The sequence below is a fragment of the Frieseomelitta varia genome, unplaced genomic scaffold, assembly GCF_011392965.1.
Source record: "Frieseomelitta varia isolate USP_RPSP 00005682 unplaced genomic scaffold, Fvar_1.2 scaffold_346, whole genome shotgun sequence".
In the NCBI taxonomy this organism is placed as follows: domain Eukaryota; kingdom Metazoa; phylum Arthropoda; class Insecta; order Hymenoptera; family Apidae; genus Frieseomelitta; species Frieseomelitta varia.
The window spans coordinates 75,641-98,080 of NW_025110086.1; the positions used below are offsets into that span (position 1 = coordinate 75,641).

The window sequence follows — 22,440 nt, forward strand, 5'->3', positions numbered from 1 at the left end:
TCTTACATTTAATCACGAAATTTAAGCGTTAAATGCTTGATAGTATATGATCCTTGTGATCAAAATTTTGAAAAGCCATTTTTAATTTGTAAAATATTATTGCCGTGCAATTGAAACCCAATACTACGTATACCGTAAATTCAATAAAAATCAATTCTCTCTTTCTCTTCTTAGTCCTCATTCATATTTAAAAGATTGTGAAATATCCGAATAGTAACAAAAATAGATTTATACATTCCACGATGTTCTACTTTGTCGCTCGAAATAATTAATTGTCGACGTTAAGTAAATTAATTATCGATTTTCTTTTTTGTAGAAGTAATAAATAAAGAAGTATGAAACCGAGACGATTTTAATGCCTTTGGTTAACCGTGTATTTTAATTACTTGATGGGCTCGAATCCTAAAATATTTGATGCTTTAAAAACTTCAGGATTATACGTGTTAACAAGATATAAAAGTCTGAGTCTGAATCTGAGTCCATTAATTATGTATGTAATATCATAACTATTATAAAGTATCCTTTAAAACACATCTTAATCAAAAGTATCAATTTTTCATACCCATATTATAGTTATTATTTCTGTTCGAATTTATCGTTTTCTGTTTGTCTTTGTAACCTTCGAGATAGTCGATAGATTAGAAACATATGATGATCAGTTTCAAATATAATTTATACTTGGAAATATACACAATGTGAACTAATTACATAAGCTTGAAATTTAAGCGATTCAATTCAATAGCTAGTTACATTCAACTACGATCATATCTAATTTAAATAACGTTTTAGAAACACCTTTCTCGTTTCCGCAATAGTATAACGATACGTAGGATTATAGCGTAAGTGTACTATTTCAATATTACACATTACACGGGCAGAAATAGTAACTACAACTTCTGATAGAATAGATTTTTTACTTTGTATTCTAAAACAAGCAACACTTAACTAACGTGTAACAATGTTATTTATTCGTTTCACTGCTTTCTTTACAATACTAGTAATGATCTAATACACAATATTAACACGTTGACTGCTACGATGGTTACTAGTGACCATCTCTGTGAATATTTTAAAATAATTAAAACGGGACGAACATCAATAACAAGAAATTGAAAGTAATATAACAATATCATGAAACGAAAAATAATACGCTTTCGTTGTAATATATCTTACAGAAATTGAGAGACAAAACGTGCAAGTTTCCCATGGCCGCATCAACGTGTTAATATAGCAAAGTTTGTTGGAATATCTTTCTGGAATGTAAGATAAAAAAAAAAAAGAAATCTATCCGATCGGAAAACTTTGTACGTCACTAGTAGACGTAACTTGAAAATAGAAGGTGTATTTATAAAACGAGAGACAAAATCACGTTAAATGATTGCCTCACGAGATTGAAATTCACCATAGAATGAAAAAAAAAAAAAAAAAAATCTATACGACCGCGTGGATGGATATGGTATACGAGTACACGTAAGATCAGCGCGAACCTCTCGATAACTGTGCCTAATTTTAGAATCGGTTCTCCTCCTGTCTACCGCGAGGCATTCGTTTATTGATAGCGGATAGGGGATCACTGGCGAGGCACCGCGTCGAATTGATCTCCGTGGCGGTAAAAAAAAAAAAGAAAAAAAAAAAAATGTTTACTATTTCCGCTCCGTTCCTGTTAATCGGATAAATTTCATTAAATTGCGGCGCACCAACGAGAGGAACGTTATAAAAATCGTATCGACGACACGACTCCTCCGTACGTGTAGGGAAAATCGATTTGCTCAATCGGCAGCCCACAAAGCAGTGATAATAATAAAACGGCTTTTAATATCTTGGCAATTTTCTAAAACCGTTCGCGTCTTTTCACATGCCGCTGAGCTCGAGATATCCTCGTGAACGCACGGCTCGTAAGCAAGTAATAACGCACACGCGCGTGCAATGGCAGCAACGTTTAAGTGCAATGCGAGATAACCTATAGAGGGCTCGCGACGAATCTTGGAACAATTTCTCCGCCCTCTTCACACGCATTCGTGACGCCGTAGCTTTGATCGTTTCGGAACGCGATTAAAGGACGCAAAGAAGTAAAAGCGCACGACTCTTGAAAACCTCCGGTATAGACGCACGTACGATATGTATACACGTTGAGCCGGGTAGAAATGCTCGAGACTATGCATCGTGTAGCGAGTACGGTCGAGAGCTGTCAAGTGCACGCCGGTTGGACTGGGTCAACTACATTCGTGTGTGCTCTCTCCGATCGGTGGTCGGATCATCTTAGGCCCGAGGAGAAACGTCGGTCCAGTCGAAGAGAGAAGATCGCATGACATTTTGCGAGGAGACGCGCGAACGTATATCATCGAGACGATGAAAAGAAAAAGACGGCACACCCGATATTTCGATCGCGACGGTACGGCAGCCACGGGTCGAAACAAGACAGAGAGAACAGACCGGAACGGAACGGAACGGTACTGCACGGCACGGCACGGCACGGCGCAGTTATCGTGCAAAAGAGAACATAACGAACACACCGAGAGCACCGAGAGAATGCCGAGTAACGGGCTGGAGATATAACAAGGATTATTTCCGTTAAGGACAATCACAAGGATTATTTCCGAGAGGAGAAAAGAAAAAAAAAAAAAAAAGAGTATCGTGGACAAACGATATTTGGGACTTACCCAAAAGTAGCAGCTTAAGTTCCCGCCTGGCATCTCGTTTATCCTTTCGGAGTTGCCGCTCGATCTCCTGATTGATTCGTTTCTGCTCCCTCGCCTCTTCCGACAGGCAGCACGCCATAGCTCAGGACGGCAGGATCCTCGACGGATGGAGGAGGAAAAGAGGAGAAAAATGAGGAGGAAGAGGACGAGGAGAAGGAGGAAAAGGAGGAGGGGGGAAGAGGAGGAGGAGGGAGGGAGGAAGGGAGAGAGGGAACAAGCGATTTGCGGTGGTGGCGAGCGATTGCCGAGTGGCCGAGGTTCGTCGTAGACAGCAGCGGGCTCGACGGCACGGTATCGTCGTCGGGCCGATATTACCTTGCCACCGCGAACGAGCGACGACGTCTCGTCGCCGTCCTCGTGGTTCCCTCTTCTCTTCTTTATTCCCTCTCGTCCTGACACTGAGCCGATGAAACTTCTTTCCCCAATGATCGTCCGCACCACCACCAGTACTACCGCCACTAGCACGATTCACCACCACTTTTTTTTCTGTTCGCGGCGACGGCGATGACGACAACGTACGAGACGGCGACAAGCGGCAAATAGAACGTAAACGTGGACTCGACGAACGCGCGTCTCCGGAATCCCCGTAACTATATCAACGATGTCGGCACACGCGGCGACGGAGCAGTCCTGGTAGGGCTCGACGACGCCAGCGACACATCAACACATGTACGCACACGCACGAACCTCGGCCGGTAGCTTCTCTCTTCTGTGCTTTTCCTCCGCTCGTTTCCCTTTTCGAATCGTCTCTCTTCTCCACCGATACCAACCGGCAGAGAGAAAGAGCAACGTTTCTTTGCCCGTTTCCCTGTACTTCACCTCTTCTTCCTCTTACTTCTTTCTCGTCCCGGACGTGTTTCCTGGACAGGCGCGCGCTCCTGGTTCTCCGATCTTTCTACTCGATCTTTATTCTCCTTTATTCACGCACGCACACGTTCTGCCAGCGACGAAACGTGAAACGCACTCGCGAGAGACGTCGAGGAAGCGGGGGAGACACGCGCGCACACGTTCTCAGCTTTCGGAGTCGCGGCGCGATTTCGACGAGAGATTCTGGTGATACGAGAGCGAGGCCCGTTGGATCGAGATCTAGAGAGTCCCGACTGTACTTTGTCGAATCTCGACCGTCGGTCCCTGGGTCCCCCGCTGAACCCGCGTACTACTCGCGAGAGAGCTCTCGTACGGCTCGTTCACTCGTTCACTCGGTCCCCGGCGCGGTTGGGTGTGGTAACCCACCGGCGCTCTATCTCCTTCTCTCTCGGCCGCTCTCTGTCTCTCCCTTACACACTCTTTCTCTTTCTCTCTCTTTCACATATATATATACACACACACAACACACACACACACACACACCCCCTCTCTGTTTCGTTTTCCTATCCTATCACTCTCTCTCTCTCTTTCTTCGATTCACGCTCTTTCTTTCTCGCTCTCTCTCTTTCTTTTTCTATCTCTCTCTCTCTCTCTCTTTAGGGTACTCTTTCTGTACCGCACACGCGACGAGATGGATTCACACTGAATATGCACCGTGTGCGCACACACGCAGCCTATACGCGAACGTATGCCAAACGACCGAACGCGATTACGAGAGGTAACGTAGACGGAAACAACGAACCGAGGACGACAGGATAGAAGACGATGACGAGGTCGTCTGCTGTTATTGCCGCTGCTGCACGAGCGCCCACACCTCGAGCGGAGCAACTCCTCCTGCGATTCGCGCCGCGCCCGCTCGGTACGCAGCCTTTTATCAACCCTCGGTCGCTCGAGAATCCTGTTAGACCAAACCAGATTGGCGAAGCCCCGGCACGGTAGGTCGTCGTATAGTGGTCTGTAGGCGCGGGGGCGCGCACGTGTCCGCTAACGAGATTAAAATCGGCGAGAAGGAGGAGGTGCGGCCGCCATCCGCCAGGGAGGAGGCACGGAGAATGTAACAGCGCCGCGGCGTTTCGGATATAGGTTATACTCGTCTCTGTACAACCGACCGATTCTGACGGTTCGCAGCGCGACACGACGACCACCGTCACTCCTCGCACCGAGAGATCACGCGCGCACTCTCGCACTCTCTCTCTTTGTCTTCCTCCCTCCCTATCGCTCTCTGCTCGTCTCTTTTCCTTCTCTATTCTATTCGCCGGGTCACTCCCGAATATCCTGCCGCCTTCTCGTATTTCTTTCTTTCTATCTCCCGCTGTGTATTTAGCCGCTGTTCTTATTCAAAACGAACCTCGCGATTTTCCATTGATTCCTCCCCGTCATCGAAAAGTATACTACATGTGTGTACACTTTCTTGAAAGTGCGTCAGAGTATCTCGTGTGAATGCACTTTGTACGGCAATAGAGACGGTACGTGTCTATTTGCCAACTACTGAAAATGCACCGCTTTCAAATTATCGCGGGACCGATCGTCGATTGAACGTTTGCCTGATAGCTGCGTTATTTCGATCTGGAAGTAATTTCCAGATTATTTGGAAATTTTCGTCGATAATTTTATGATAACATAAGACACGAGTTTATAGACGTTAATTTCGATAATGTGTGTAGATCAGTACTTTTTTACGCACACGTTAAGACGTATATTAAACATATTTTAAACGTATTCCAAACGTATTCTAAACGTATGCCAAATATATTTCTATTACAAACGCATTATACTTTATCTATGTATTCGATGAACGTAACGTATTGGCAATAATAAATTTAATAGTTATTAAAATTACTTGAAAAATACTTGAAAAATTTGAACAATTATTCACGTTCCCTCCGTTCGTATACGAGTCGTGTATAAAGTCAGTTTCAAAGTAATAAATTAATTTGTAGTAAAATTATGTAAGATTCGATCTTTTCAATATAATTATGTACTTTAAGATTTTTATTCAAATAACTTTAAATTTTGTACGTTAGATGGCGCATAAGATGTGGCTTGGTTCGAAATTCAAATTTGATGTTATTGTTTCATTCTAATGAATTATATAATTATTATTCTGGTTTCATTTTTATCTGAAATATTATGAATTAAGAATATTTATTTTTATGATTTCTACCTGATTGATAATCATTTGAATAAAATAATAATTAATTACTTATTATTTATTAAATTAATAATTAATATTTAAATTAAACATTAGTATATAAATTTTTCGCATTAAATGCGGACAGATTCAAAATTTAAATAAATGAAAAATAAAACACACATATATATGTATAAATAATGTAACAAAATTTAGTGTGTAAAGTGTATTTCTATAATTCAAATTTCAATGGCATGGTCAAACCTTGGCATCGTTTAATAATAGGATTAGTGTCATGATATAAGGTTTCATGAAATGTCTAATTTCTGTATATCGTGTATATATTTCTCAGATTGAAAACCAAAAGCAATAGCCAGAGCACAAATACTATTTATTTTTTTATTTATTTATCATCCACACGGTTTATTTTACACTTTTGGCACAATTTAGATTTGGATGAATCTTCAAGTTGGGAAATTGTCACTATTAAACGTGTAAAATTATGATGAAGGTAAATGTTGTATCATACTTTTATTTTATTATATTTTTATTACCTGCATTCAAACCCTTTGTGTAAAGCCTTTCTCCAATTAATTTAAATAATGCTACAATTTCATTATCATCAGTTGTATTGTTGCAAACAGTTTTAATTTTTTCAAAACCTTCACATAAGGCCATTAAGCGTCTGCAATATTGTTCACAATTTATGCAATTTTTAATAAATATTATTGTAGATAAATTATTTATTCTTGTTTATGCCGTACGTGCTTATAACTTTTGGTAGTTCCAAGTCTAATATACATCTACTTTGTTGATAGTTATTTAGAATAATATCGTATTGTTGATGTAGTTTTTGTATTTGTGATACAGACAATGTAAAATTATCAAGGAAGTTTTTGAAGTTTTTTGTTGCTGTATGAAAGTCTTTTTTCCGCATACAGTGATTATTCATTAATTCATTAAAACGTCTTGAGAGAACTATGTGTTTTGAACAATGTTCTATCAAATTTTGTAAGATTATTAATTTATTCTCCTTCTGTTCTTCCAACTATCACACCCCATGTTGATAATTGATATGTAGAAATCGTGTAAATAATTAATAATAAATTAATATATAGAAATATAACACACAACACACGATTAATTGTAAAATAAAATAAAAACTATTCTTTAAATTCTGTTAGAGATAATAATATAGAAACTATAGTTTAATAACTTTTAATCTTTTATAATATATATATTGTGATAATTGAAAGAATTGTGATACCTGTTGCAGATGCATTGATAAGTGCGTAGTATTAGATTCAGAATTTATAGAGTAAGATTGAGGAAATACAAGTAGATGACTAATATTAAGCACTCTGCATGCAGCTAATTGAGATACTTGCAAAGATTGTCCATATTGAACAAGAGCTTCAAGGGCACTAGTACTTAAATTTAAATGCTGTATCAAAGCTGTTTGTTTATCTTCAGCCAAAGCCTCTTCTATTTGAATTTTGGTTAAATGTAATTCTAACTTTTCTCGTGCTTTTTCAAATTCTTGACATTTTAAACAATTCGATTTCTATAAATAACAGATATTAATATGTCATAAATTTTTTTTATCTTAAAGAATAAATATATTAAAACATTGCCTTAAGATTTTGTGATTCAAAAGAACTTAAATGCTTCATTTTTTCATCATATTCTCTGCCATACAAACAGTAATTTGATAAAGTTCTTTTAAAAGGTGTACACTGATGTGTTAATGATAATATTGGTAATGACAATCGCGATGGATATAGAGGTTCTTCTTCTTCCGACGTTTGTATGCAGTAGAGAAAAGGTTTATGTAAATTAGAATCACTCCATCGTTTATATTTCTGTTCATGAAATTGTGACATTTTCTGTCTTTAAATAAATTTCTGTTCTGGGTACATTCTTGATTTTAATTTCTGTAATTCAAATGCAATAATTTACGTACATCATGGAATCACTTATGAAAAAAAATATATATATAAATTTATTAATATACACATGGTCTTACAACTGAAATTTTTCTTAATGGGATTTCTTCACTCTTATTATTTCACGGGAAATAATTTTAATGGATTGATATAAGGAAAGTATGTCTTAAGGTTGAGCATTAAACAGAACACATATTTGAATTGTAAACACTTATGTTACAAACCATTAATTATTTATTATAATCGTCTTCAATTGAAAAGGACAATTAAAGCGATAAATGTATATACGTATTATAGCTTATATTAAGGTTATAAAGATATGACTAATTGTTTCGATAAAATAAACAACAAGACATAAAAATGACAAATGATATAACAATTGATTGCTCCACTGCTACACTAAATTTTAAACCTCAGTATTATTACTTAGGTGCATTCAAAATTGTAATCAATGTTAATAATTGTTGGTTCTATGTTACATTAATAAATAAACGTAACATAAAGAAGATAAGTAGACATAATTATTATTTTTCAAATACATTTTATTATGTAACGAGATTTCGAAATTATTCATCATAATAACACTATTAAAAATACATATAGTATACCTTATAGAAATATATTGAAATGGCACATTAGAAAGTGCACTTAATTTATGATATGACATTTCAAATGTAATTTATGTATAATATATATTATATCTAATATTAGCAAGTTTGTAATGTATATTGCTTTTATCCAAAGTCAGAAGAACAGTATATTTATCCCTTATCTTCTTTAAGTTAATTAAATGCATTTGTTTAATTTGTCACTGAATTGAATAATTTATCATATTAGTAATATTAATAGATCTATTGCCAAACGATTAGCACTATCAATATTATTGCTGAAACGTACATAGGTAACTTCAAATATATTTTATAAAGTTTCGCGTTTTTCATATTTGTGACCGTTCTAAGTAATATCAAAATTTGAGTTCACTTGTAATCTAATAATCGCATATATAACATCACATTTTTGAAATACAGAATACTGTATTATTTTGGCACATTTATAGTATATATTAAAGATATTTTTTTTTCCAATTATTGCAAAGTATACTTAGAAAAAAACAAAATAGAATAATTTAAATTTGGTACAAATATTTTTCCTACTTCACTTTTAGATTATATATATTACATTTGATATAACAAAATTATATATTTAAATTTTATATTATTCAATGAAACAAAGTTTTTTACTAAATATTTATTTATTTGTGATTGGAATGTACTTGTGTACTTGTTCAAATTATGTCATAAATTTAATAATATCGAAATGAAGCATGATGTGTCATATAATGTTGTAATTGTATATCTTTTTTTATATTTAATTTATCATATTCTTAATATAAAATTCATGTGAAATAGAATTCCTATGTGAATTACTAGATTCTAATTATACTTAAAAACAGAGTATATTGATGCTACTGTTTTTGTTATTATTATTATTATTATTTAAATACTTTTGTTTTTCAATTACTTTTTCTGTTGGTCCTCTTCATAGAATATAAATATATGTCCGTCCACTATCATTATGATTATCATAACTATGTAATTGTAACATATGCTCAACATGTTTTCCTAATATGCACCTACGATATTTGACACATTAATATATTTGTCTACAGTTTTAATCTGTATATGGGGTTAATAATTAGTGTGACAATGGATCAATCGGTCAACCATAAAACTTTTCATTTATAAACAATCCAACTTTCTGTACGTCTCAGATCAATACCATAAAATAAAAGGACACACAACTTAATGGAAGCTGAAATCAGTAGTCTTGCACTACTTTATAATCATCTGTTATCGTAACCTTATTTGTTACACGAAGGTTGATGTAAAATTTTCTTAATAAATCTATTTAACGAATATTATTTAGCGCTACAAATTCATTTCCTTGGACCACTGGCTCATACTAGTTCTATTTTTGCTACAGTGGATGTAAAGGCAGTAATAGTAATTTAATTAATGACCGACATTAGATTTTATATATATATCAGAAAAATACTTATTAGTCACTGAAGAAAAATATATTATATAATAAAAAATATAAATAAATTTCTGAAAACAAATCTCCAAATATGTATTATTGGTAGAACTTATAATACTCTTTTCAATAGAATTATATAGAAAATTTTGTTACTCTAATATTCTAATACTTTAAATATAATAACATTTTGCTTTTATATATCGATATATTAAAATAATGATTAGCTATATTATTTTGTTATATGCTATTGAATTGCGTTGAAAGTTTGGCATGTTATCTATTTTAATATCCTTATTCGAGACAAATTTTAATTCTTTTTTTCATAAAGTAAATAAAATCTTAACAAAAGAATGCAAACAATTGGATTTTTAAGGTTTGATATTTCCCTGCCAAAAGGGCATTACAGAGCTGTCTTAAACATTACATTAGTTCTTACTGATAATTTCAGTGGCCACAGTTATTCCATAAAATATTCTTAAAATGTATAATTCTATGTACAATTTCATAAAATAATATTAATTTAATATATAAGTTTTATATTATAGTACTGTATGATGTATTACAATATATTATTTAATTATTTAAATATTTCATTTGATTATTAATGATGTGTATTCGTACATTAGACATGGGAATATAACCCCATATTGCAAACAATGAATGTTGGCACAGACAGTGGCTGGGTTAAGGCACTTTGGGGTGCTTAATTTTCCACAGTACCCTCCAGCATATCTATCTCATCACACCCCTTTCCCCTTCCCATTGCCCCTCATTGTATATTTATTATTTATCTCTTTTATACGTATAATACCTCAGATGACTGTGTGACTCTCACTTTTTAGTATTGTAACTATTCTTAAAATAGAATACGCCGTTTCAGTGAGCATTGGAGTGTAATAGACGAATTTAGTAAAGCTTTCACAGTGGTTTTGTGAAATTTGCTGGGAACATACCCTTTTCATTTGTACCTTCCTTGATGCCCATTAACCAACCTTGTTCCTAGAGTAATAAAGTATTTCGTTACATTTATCATCATTATTATTATTATAATTTTATCATCATCATCATTATTATTATTATTAATATGAGAAAGAAAATTATGTTGTTTCAGATTTGCAAGTGTGAAAATATCAAATGAGAATACAAACCTGCTCTTCTGGATCATCATACTCTACCACACGAATAATATCACCAACATCAAATGACAATTCGTCCACGTCCTCGCGTCTATACTTGTAAGTAGCCTTGACTCTGTATAAAACTCCAGGTGGCAAGTTGTCGGTCGTTGCCCCTAGAGAGAAATTGGTACCATTTTCATATTCCACGTCTAAAATAATTGAATCCGCCTCATTAGTCATGGACCTGTGATATAGTTCTATTTAAACTCTAACTTTTATTGATTATATGCAAACCCAAATTCAATTACTAAAATCTCTAATTGAGAAATTTCGATACGTAACAAGAGCAAAATTAAATAAATTTTATTTCATTGTTTCAACAAGACCATGCACAAATGGGCAGGCAGCATACTCCTATCAACACAGCAATTTTACATATATATTTGTTACATATTACATATTTTGAGACATAATTTGAAAAATTGTTTTATCTTTGGCCTTGAGTGGTTCTTAATTCTTATCATCTCAAGGTACAAAAACTAATAATATATATGCGTGCTCATACAAGTACATAGATAGTAATATAAAAGCTACAAAATACTTACTAAATGCAATGAATCATTTAAACTATAGCAGATGAAATTCATTCAATGATCTGTATTATCGCCCAATATTTCATCATATAGATATTTAGATAATAAATATAACTTTTAACCGAACATACATAAAACACTCCCCAAATTGTACTGTAGACAATGTACTGTAGATTTAGACAAGATTATTATACTAATCTTTAGTAACGTATTAAACAAATATTGTGTAATTACTTTTATACAAAAATTCTTATTTGGCAAATCATTTTGACAAAAAGTTTCGATCGCTGGTACATGAATGTTCATCTTTAGAGACGTAACCGATGACATTTACTCCCACGTCGCATACTTACCAACGGGAATATCGTACAGCTCTTCCACACGCTTAGACGCCGCAACCGTGTTTTGCGGAGATGCATCCTGATTATTGAGAGAATTATCATTGCTGTTAGCATTGCTGTTAGCATTGCCATTTAATTGAGTAGTCGGTGATGTGTTTCTTGCTGCTGGAGCAGACTCATCCACGGCTGTAACATGCAATAAAGCTCACTCAAAACTAAACATTGAGCCACATAATTATGTCTGCGGGAACGTCTTTATGTGGCATAACTACGTTACACTCATGCACAAGATATTAGTACGCAAACGAATCAAACGCACAAAAGACGCGCGTGGACACTTATATGCATATTTACCTGGTGAAATGTTATTCTGAGCTGGCTGTGTATTGATTATTAAACTAAAACAAGTAAAATTTGTTTCATTTAGTATATTTATATGTGAATAACTTTCATTGCTCTAAATTGTTCACTTACGCAGAGTTGGCATTTGGTGATTTTGGAGACTGTGGTTCTGTATTTTTCTTCAGTGTATATGATCCTCTCTGACTTTCGTTGGCCAACTTATCGACGATTGCTTCTAACTCAGAATACACCTAGAATACAAGTGTATGATATTTAACATCACACTTAAATAGAGATATCAAAAATTTATATATTCATGTATTTATTATTTTATGTTATGAATATATATAATTAATTTTACATATTATTTAATAATAATTATTGTATATTATATATTATACGTTATACACTTATATAAATACTATGTGTGTATATATAATAATATAACAAAAGAATTTCAAATTTTAGTGATATGAAGATCTGTGTGTAGTTATTCATAAAAGGATCTTGTTAAATTTCAAGACTATAGTATTTAATTAACAAATAAGAATACCTAATTACCAAGGAAAGATTATCTTATTTTCAACTAAATAAATATACACAGATCTTTCCCTGCATAAAGCTTAAATCAAATCCGAGCTAATAAAATGAATAAATATAAATTAATTATGAAATTGATAAAAATAAAATACGATTTACATTATCAAAAATTTATTACGATCATCACTATACCTTAGCACTTTCAGTATGGAACACTTGTTCAGCAGCGAATAGCGTTTGCAAATTGGTAACAAGGAAAAGAACACGGGAATCGTACAAGGCAGGTAGCTCATCGTGAAGTTCGGAATTAAGCTGTTCGTATGTACGTTTAGCTTCCTCCAGTAGCTCTTTTCCTCGAGACACTTTAAGCTCGTCCCGTTTTCTCGGATTACACTGTAGCGATTGGAAATTGTGTCTCTGACTATCGTAATCCACTAGTTTCCGTCCACGTTTGTCAATTTTTTTCTGCAACAAATGCCATAATAGCTCCAATGCTTATTATGTAATTTACACGACTATTTTCCGTCCACGATTACTGCACGATAAAAATTCCGCACAAATGAATTAAAATGAATTTCATGTTAATTTACATTCCACTTTAATCTCAATTGTACGTGATAATGAAATTGCAATTAGAGAAATAAAAACTATATTAATGATTTTTAGAATATATGATACAAATTGTTGAAATTACAGTTGGAGAAATCAACGTTACCGATAACACAGTATTTTTGCAACGATTTATTTATTTTTAAATGAGCATTTAAATTCGTTTATAGTATCATATGAGACGTACCCTCATCTCTGGAAATTGGCTCTGATATGTGTTGAGAGGCACGAGAACTTGATCGGCAAGCTTATGAGTGAAATCTTGCCACAGCATGTCTAAATTTTGAGCCTGCACGTACAAAAGATCATGGCCAGTCCATTGACTTTCGTAGATCTCATTCAGTGAATCCATGAGTGTTTTCGACGCTGCTTGCACCGCTGTAAATATATACAAACATTGTATTACATTATGTAATGATATGTTGCACACACATAGTGATTTTTTTCTTTTAACATATTTTGGAAAAACTGTTCCGAGTAGACGAAAACATTTACTATAGCCATTTATATATAGTAGAATTAACAGCAATCGGACTCGCATCGAAAACAGATGAGATTTTTCTTAAATAAATACGAAACTTTTTAATAGCATCCACAGCTTACTAAAATATATCTAATTTCTAAACTATCGATACGATTTTTCAAAAATACACTTTGAATTACAGAACAAAATTTATACAATTTTATCATTAACATTCAGAGGATCGACAAAGTGCCACTGTGACAGATCTATACAAATCTCTATGTTCTACACAATATATGTGAATCATGTGTATGCAGAAATTTTTTGAAAAAGAAAACCATCATCTTTATGAAGATACTCTAAAGACACAACTGAATATTGTTCTTTCTAATTGTAAGATCAATCCGACAATTTCTCAAGCAACTAGCATTTCCAGATGTTCGATCGATAAAAAGCGTACAGAATACGGATTTTTTAGTAAATGAGTACGTAACAAGCCATGCAATGTCGGAAGTTTGTAATTAAATAGCTAAGCGTGACTGAGACGAATATCAAAACGCATGGTTGAAAGCTCCTTTATACTGATTTCTTTACACTTTTCCAGGAGATAGGCTTGTTTTTGTCGATGAATGTGCAATTGAAGATAATTACTGTATTAACCTACTTTCAGTCACATTCAGTTACACTGAGATACGACAATCATATGGTAAGTAGACAGTGATGAATTCAAATCTGTAAGTAGGGAGGATATTGGCTATTGATAGCAAAATTTTACGTACATGTCAACAATTTTTCATTTAGTTAATCAATTGCTTTGAAATACGTGGCCAATCGAATCCAGTAATAATGATTAATAATTTTATAAATCAGAAAACAGGGGAGAAATGATTACGTTACAAACTACTGTTAATCACTTAGAATTTATAATTCATTGTGTTATTTTACTCTGATAAATATATAAATAAGTACAAATATCGAACACAGTATAAATAAATGCGATAAAAATATAAATTGCGATAATGTCATGGAAGCGATGCCATTTATTTTTTTCTTTTTTTTTAAGAATTTCAGTAGTATACGTGTAATCATGTATTGAAGAAAACTAAAAAAACGTGACTGGTTATACGTATTTTTATTAGAATTATTAATTTCCTTGAAATCAATTTTTAAAATAAAATTTGCCTTTGTTTTCTTTTAATTTATTTATACATGTAAAAACGTAATCATGAATAACTTTTATCATTTGTAATCATCGATCAGGAATTTTAATAATAATTAATTTAATAATACTTATTCATCTATTAATTTATGTTCCATTAGGGCAAATAATATTTTATATATATAATGAAATGTATGTTTATTATTACATATTATACATTACATTATATATACTATACTATATATTCATAGACATAATGATAAATAAATTTTGTATTATAAAAATTATATATCTGTGAGGATGTTATATAAATTAATTTCTTTATTTATCGATATAGCGATATAGATAACGATTTTTCCATATCGTCGTGTTCGCGAAGATTAAGATTGACCAGATCGAATTAATTATTAACGAATGATTAATTATTAATCCTATAGTCAGAGAAATCTTTGGTTAGCAAATGACCTCAATCATTAACAAATTACTAATTATTTAATTATATTTTTTCGACTAACGAATACAACAAGCAATCAAACATTTAACAAAAATCATCAATCATTGATTGCATTTTTAATTATTTGTGATATTTGTAATATTTCTCTTATGTTCTAAAATACCTTCGTTTATAATAGATATGTTCTTGTGAGCTAATAACAATTCGTCCAACTACGATTGTCAAAAGATTGGATAATTTGCAGACTTTCATCAAAATTCTTCACTGTACGACGAATACGATTTGTTCAAATCACGCAACGTAGGTTGTGTATCTGGTGTTTACCACGCGTAAATTATTAAAAAGGTCACTTGCAAAACACGTTTCATTACATTTTTAATCGTGTATGAATGTGTCTTGGAACGTAAGAAAATTATAATACATTTTACCATCGAGAGTTCGTAATTTTATTAGGCAGTTGGAGGATCGAAGCTATGTGATATACATATATATATATTGTACGATTTTCAATACGCAAGTACGCATAATTATTCATATATGTAATAATAAATAATTAATTATATATTAATTGTATTATAATTATACTATAAATATATATATATATATATACTAATATATTATAATTATACTATAAATATATTATAATTATACTGTAAATATATATATATTAATTATATTATAATTATACTATAAATATATATACTAATATATTATAATTATACTATAAATATATATATACTAATATATTATAATTATACTATAAATATATATATATACTAATATATTATAATTATACTATAAATATATATATATTAATTATATTATAATTATACTATAAATATATATACTAATATATTATAATTATACTATAATTATTCATATATGTAATAATAAATAATGAAAAAAATGATCGATATGATTTATTATATACATATATATACAATATTTATTTATATTAAAATTTTTTTTTTATATATGCATAAAACATTTAACGATTAATTATTGATAACATTCAAATGATCGAAAAATCTTTACATATCGTAACTCGTCCTGGACAACAGGTCAATTCGTCTGACCTTGTTGATCGTAATCTTCGATCGTTAATCGGTATACAACGGATTAACATTAATCTAGCCAACTCTGTTTCTCGAGAAACGAAGGAACAGTGTCTTTCGTCGGCGGTGTGGCGCACGATGTGTGCGATTTGTCGCGAAAATGGGAAACTCGCGGACGCGTGTATCTATCGACAGGTTTTGCGGGCAAAGCGCATGCGGGTTTCACGTGTACGCGAATACTGTTACATCGCGGTGGCGGCTGATAAAAAGGAAAGGTAAAAGGCATCGGCGTAGAAACGGATTTCTGCGGAAAATTACGAAAGAGGCACGTTCCTTTTTCGAGCGGCCGTCGTCGTCGTCGATTCCTACGTAAAACAGCGACCTGCTTTTGATGACAAAATCGCGCATTCGTGGAATTTCTTTTTCGTTTACTGTTGCAATTAGCACTTAGCGCAACGTTGTTTACAATCGATGTACGTAACGTACGTTTTGTTTGAAATTTATCTGTCGAATAGTTCAAGTAAAAAAAAAAAACAAGGGATTGAAGCGAGGAGCAGGTTTTCTTTGGCAAAGGAACAATGTTCCGCTGAGTTTAACTGAATTATGCAATCTTTTTGCAAATTTTTGAACGAAATCCGACAAACACGGCGTATAATTTTAATTAATTTCAGAGGCGGAGTGAAATGTTATCGTTGGAAAAATCATCTAAGGTATAATTGAATTTCGTACATTACTAAATGCAATTGCAAAGTGAAACGCCCTAAATGCGCCAACTCAATTGCGCCGTGTGACAATAATAAATCTAATAATAGGCAAACTCAATTATCCCGATATAATGATAGGTTTAATGTATCTCTCAAATTAGCACAGAGTATGTAATTTTCAAACTTCAAACGTTGCGAGCAATGATGCTGTACCAACAGCTTATCGATTAATTTAATAATACATTTGTTTATAGATTTAATTTTAGTCGAGACACTGTTGATGCGATCACAATTATGCTGTACACGAACAGCATATCAAATGATATCATCAAAGAAAGGAAATGTAGAAAATTCTAAAACATAGTTCTGAAATTGTACATTATGTGTCTATGTTATAAAATTAGAAAAATTGTACCGCGAGATAATAAGAATGAAGAAGAACTTTCAGGAACTGTTAGAAAATTCTATTGTAAAATAATAAGAATAAAAAAAAATTTCCAGAAATAGACTGTTGAAAAGACTACGCCACTGACGTAGAAAAACAAGAGGTTCAAAGTGCTTGATGCTGTATACTCGTCGTTCGGTCATGATATGAAACCTCTTTTTGCTCACTGCGATTTACTTGGATTCAACTGCATGTAAATTAACTCTAACGTAGGTAATGAATTCTGAAATAGAACTGGTTATCGAAGACTGAGCGCATGCGACTATAGATACCTGTATCTATTTGAAAATTTTAATATTCATTAAAATATATTTTTTATACATTTCTATATAAATTAATTATGGTGGAACTGTGGAATGTACGACGAAATATTGTTGTGACATTCAAAGAACCTATGTATAGGATTGCGAGGTAAAAATATATCTGAAAAATAATTTCGTGCATAGACGGCAATTGGAAAAACGTTCCGACGTTATAAGAACGTGCAACCAAAAAATAGAGTGGATTCCCAGTTGAAAATTTCATCGTGACCTCCTCCTCCCGAGCTTTCCACAAATAATCTTTGAACGTGTTGAACTCGCGATGACGCGAGATTGAATAAATGTCAGCATGTCTTTCCTGTTCGATATCCTATTAATTTTCATTTCTGACGTATTTCCCCCCGAATCTTGCTGGATGTTTTCTCAAACGTTCAGGCATTTTTTAAATCGGTCGCGTCGTATCCATACATATATACACACGATGAAATTTAAGAAATAATATATTCCTCGAAAAACTATTGTTTATTTCGGAGATAAATTGGAAGTAAAATTTATTTATTATATTATTTATTATATTATTTTATTATTCGATGTTATTCCTTATTTATTATATTTCGATATTATTCCTTATTTCGGAATTATTATTCCTTATTATATTATATATTATATTTCGATATTATTCCTTATTTCGGAGATAAATTGGAAGTAAAATTTTTATTATATTATTTATTATATTATTTTATTATTCCATATTATTCCTTATTTATTATATTATTTATTATATTTCGATATTATTCCTTATTTCGGAGATAAATTGGAAGTAAAATTTATTTATTATATTTCGATATTATTCCTTATTTCGGAATTATTATTCCTTATTATATTATATATTATATTTCGATATTATTTCTTATTTCGGAGATAAATTGGAAGTAAAAAAATATGCCTGAATATTTTTGGAATCCATTTTTATGAAGGTGACCATCTTGCGCCATGCACGTCGAGGATCTTTCGTCCCAAATATTGCAATCTTTTCGTCAGTTTTTTGCATATTTAAACGTAACCGAGGCAAAACAAACGATAAGTTCATTACTTCTTAATCATTTCTATCCAGTGGCATCACACCGACGAGTTCAATAGAAGAAGAGAGCGACGGATTGTTGTATACGGTTCGGTCACTCGTTATGGTCCGCGCAACCAGTTGCCCAGCGCAGGGGGTTAACATTGAAACGAAAGATCCTCATCGTATCGGCAGGTAAGAGCTCACCTGTTATAGCTCTCACTCTAAGCATCTGTTCGGATATTGTACTATCATACATCGCATCATGCAACGCCAAATGTATACGTTTGTTACGATCGTCAGCAAAAATTACAGAAAAAGGAAGTCCGAGCTGTTGGCTAGATTTAAGGACGACGTCCCCTTAAAAGGGGACAGTCAAGTGCAAAGAGTTGAAGAAGAATCTTAGATATTCCTTGCTACTTGTTTCTCTTTGTACTTGTCCGTTCAACGAAAATTAACTCCGCTTCTTGAAACGGAAAAGTGCAAGACCGAGAGTTCAGTTTTGGGTCTCGAAAACTTCACCCGGAAAGCTCGAGAAAACTGGAGAATTAAAAAAAAAAAAAAAAAATCAAAATCCACAGAAAATCCGAAGCCACGGATGAAACAGCAGTTTTTCGCCGTTGTCTCTCGACGATTGACGTTTCAACGAGTGTTGCGTAGGGCCTGCGCAGAAACGACGGTCGTTATTCAACGTCTACGTTATTCATCCAGCCCCCTCATTCACTCGCGAAAGCGTACGCATCTCGACGAAACGGCGTACTCGAAACGGTTTCTCACCACCAGCGGCGATAGTAGTGCAACACAGTTGTAAATTTACTTTCTCGAGGCTGTGTGACTGCGAGAGATCACGTTAGATGGGAGTTTCTCAACCATTTTTATTCCCCTTGCTCCATGGTTCAATGTTTTTAATCTTCTGCACTTCTTCTGTATAAAATTCTCTTTACGTGCGTTCGATTAGAACGCGTTCAAACATGGCATACACGATTCAGACAGCGATATTATCGAATGAACACGACGTGCATAATTCAGATAGTGGTAGATTATTATCGAATGCCAACCTTACGATTCTATCATTATTCCGAGATCAGTCGTCGTGTGCGGTCACGCTGGAGCCGCGGAACCGTAATTCAAGCTCAAAGGACTTACAGCGGCAATTTCACCCGGAGGAAAAGGACGTCGCGCCGATTTAGCCTGGGTAATGTATTACGGTTACCAGTATGCGGAAGCATAATCTGGCAGAGTTCGACGCTTCTACAGGCAGAGAAATAGCGGAGTGATCGTTTCGTCAATTTCGAGTTACGATTTTTAAATAAACTTTTCCTGACTAAATCTAAGTGACCCTTTATAACTATAATACTATAACTATAATATTATTACTATATATATTATAATATATATAACTATAATATTATTACTATATAATATTATACTACAAATAATATTTTTATAATATTAATATTATACTATTACTATATAATATTATACTATAATATTATTGATATAACGTATATTATAAAATTGCTATCATTTTATATATAAAATTATTATAAAATATAATAATTTTATATTATATTATAATATAACGTATATTATAAAATTGCTATCATTTTATATATAAAATTATTATACTTATTATAATATAAAATTATAACGTATATTATAAAATTGCTATCATTTTATATATAAAATTATTATAAAGTTTCCATAACAAACTGTGTCTTACCTCTTTGAGCCCAGAATGCCAGATGTGTTGACTAACGTAATGTACGATACTTTTCGGACTGATTTAACCTTCTAAGTACTAACGTCCGATATATCGATAACTATATAATATCTGAGAAAGCCGAATGTATTATAATAAATTATAATCAATTATTTGCAAAATAACGTAGTCTTGTATTTGACTTGATTAACTTTGAGAATATAGGAATTACAATTACATTTAAAATTAAACTTCGCCTGGCGATTTCAATCCGTCCATTAGCGAAGGGAGATCTAAATACCCCGTTCTTAGAAGGTTAAGATGTCCTTAGAAGGTTAACGAGTCGTTAACAAGGTCAAAGTAGTTGACTCCATTTCTTGACTCCCGTTTTTCAAATTTCAGCATCAACGTACCTGACCGATGCACAATCTTTTGTGTTGAAAATAAATTTTCTTCATAATTAACCTCAACACTGTTAAATGACAGAGTTTCTAATATTTTTTTTTTTTTTTTTGTATATTATCTGCGTGTGTAATAATAATAATAAGAGTTATTAGATATTCGAATAATCCTAAATACCATAAACCCAAGCGAAACAATTATAGTCGCGACGAAACGTGGAAAAAAGCTGCGTCGTATTCGCCTGACACGGGCAGTGGCAAACAATTTTTTCTATCAGACGTTAATAACAGTCGTTTCGCGTTTATTGCTGTCATTAAGTGATGTAACCTGTCAGCCATGCTCGTCAACACGCGTTTGCTTCCTTTCAATGATCGATTTCATCGATGAAAACAACGAAATTCTAAATCTAAAACATACAAAGTTAACGAAATGAAATAGCATATCTAAATCTAAAATAGAAAGTTAGTGAGAGATCCACGATTGTTAAATACAGCGCACGATCACCACTTTCAAACACCTTCCCGCTTTAATCATTAGATTAAATCCACATAATTAAATCATAGATTAAATCCACTTGTTCGAGAATTTCGAATGGCGAACTGGCGGTCCGTGCCCCTACTCCCCTAACTGGTAGCGTGACCCTCCCCCTCCCCCGCCCCTTCGTTGCGTCGACTTCACCACTTTAGCTTCTTAGCAAGTGCTAAGATCTGTTTGTATGGCAGATGGCGAAAAAAGTTTATTAAACTAAAAATATAAAATAAAGTTTATTTAGAATAAAATAAACGAATAGAATAAAATGTTTCGAGAATTATTATTATTATTATTATTGTTGTTGTTGTTGTTGTTGTTAGAATAAAATATATTTATTATTATTATTATTAGAATAACCAATGAGCAACCAGCAATATTATATTTATCATTTTCTGAGACGCATTTTTCGATACGAGTCACTGTCAATTGACTTGACGGATCACGTTTATGTAAATCACGTAACCCACGTGCTCTAATCTGATTTATTCTCGATCGACTTACCTCGAACACACCTGATGTAATTGTTAAACTCCTTTTGCAATCTATTCGCGGCGTTTTGCTGTCTCATAAAGTTCTGCAGATGCTCGTCGAATATGTCGTCCGCGGTTCTGTCCACTTTGCCCAAGTTTTGCAGGAACTGTAACGAGAAATCAGTCGATCAGTACCAATCTCGTTATTGTGAATTTAGCGTACACAGTAAAATTCCGTGCGAGGTGATCAATAATTTGCATAATCGGTGTTCGTATGATGCGAGTTTACTGATTCTGTTAGTGACTTTTCCATCATACGGCAAAATTTAGTTATAATACGATACAATGTGTACGAATACGAATCGTTCATACAGTAAAATAAAATTGATACAATATACGAAAAAAATATATAAAATATTCAATATTAAATTATTGTATATTTTATATATACAATAATTTAATATTAAATTATTAAATTAATATTATTAAATTAATAAATTTTATATATACAA

At 33.0% G+C, this 22,440-nt stretch overlaps 2 protein-coding genes and 1 long non-coding RNA gene across 3 annotated transcripts; all 3 read right to left on the reverse strand.

Annotated features, from left to right (window-relative positions):
• Positions 1-3,075: 3,075 nt before the first annotated feature.
• Positions 3,076-5,266, reverse strand: LOC122530548. Its single transcript, XR_006307034.1, has 2 exons — positions 4,029-5,266; positions 3,076-3,997 (listed from the first exon to the last, which is right to left on the reverse strand). It is a non-coding gene; the product is annotated as an uncharacterized LOC122530548 (long non-coding RNA).
• Positions 5,267-5,907: 641 nt separating this feature from the next.
• Positions 5,908-7,108, reverse strand: LOC122530547. Its single transcript, XM_043657603.1, has 4 exons — positions 6,965-7,108; positions 6,462-6,745; positions 6,252-6,382; positions 5,908-6,180 (listed from the first exon to the last, which is right to left on the reverse strand). Exons 1-4 carry the CDS (start codon positions 6,977-6,979, stop codon positions 6,101-6,103), a joined length of 510 nt encoding a protein of 169 aa, XP_043513538.1. The 5' UTR covers positions 6,980-7,108; the 3' UTR covers positions 5,908-6,100.
• Positions 7,109-7,838: 730 nt separating this feature from the next.
• On the reverse strand, positions 7,839-22,241 carry LOC122530549 (myc box-dependent-interacting protein 1). Its single transcript, XM_043657604.1, has 9 exons — positions 22,218-22,241; positions 21,960-22,095; positions 13,411-13,601; positions 12,807-13,079; positions 12,207-12,325; positions 12,087-12,130; positions 11,745-11,918; positions 10,829-10,971; positions 7,839-10,679 (listed from the first exon to the last, which is right to left on the reverse strand). The coding sequence occupies exons 1-9, from the start codon at positions 22,239-22,241 to the stop codon at positions 10,599-10,601; spliced, it is 1,185 nt and encodes a 394-aa protein (XP_043513539.1). The 3' UTR covers positions 7,839-10,598.
• Between the last annotated feature and the right edge of the window lie 199 nt (positions 22,242-22,440).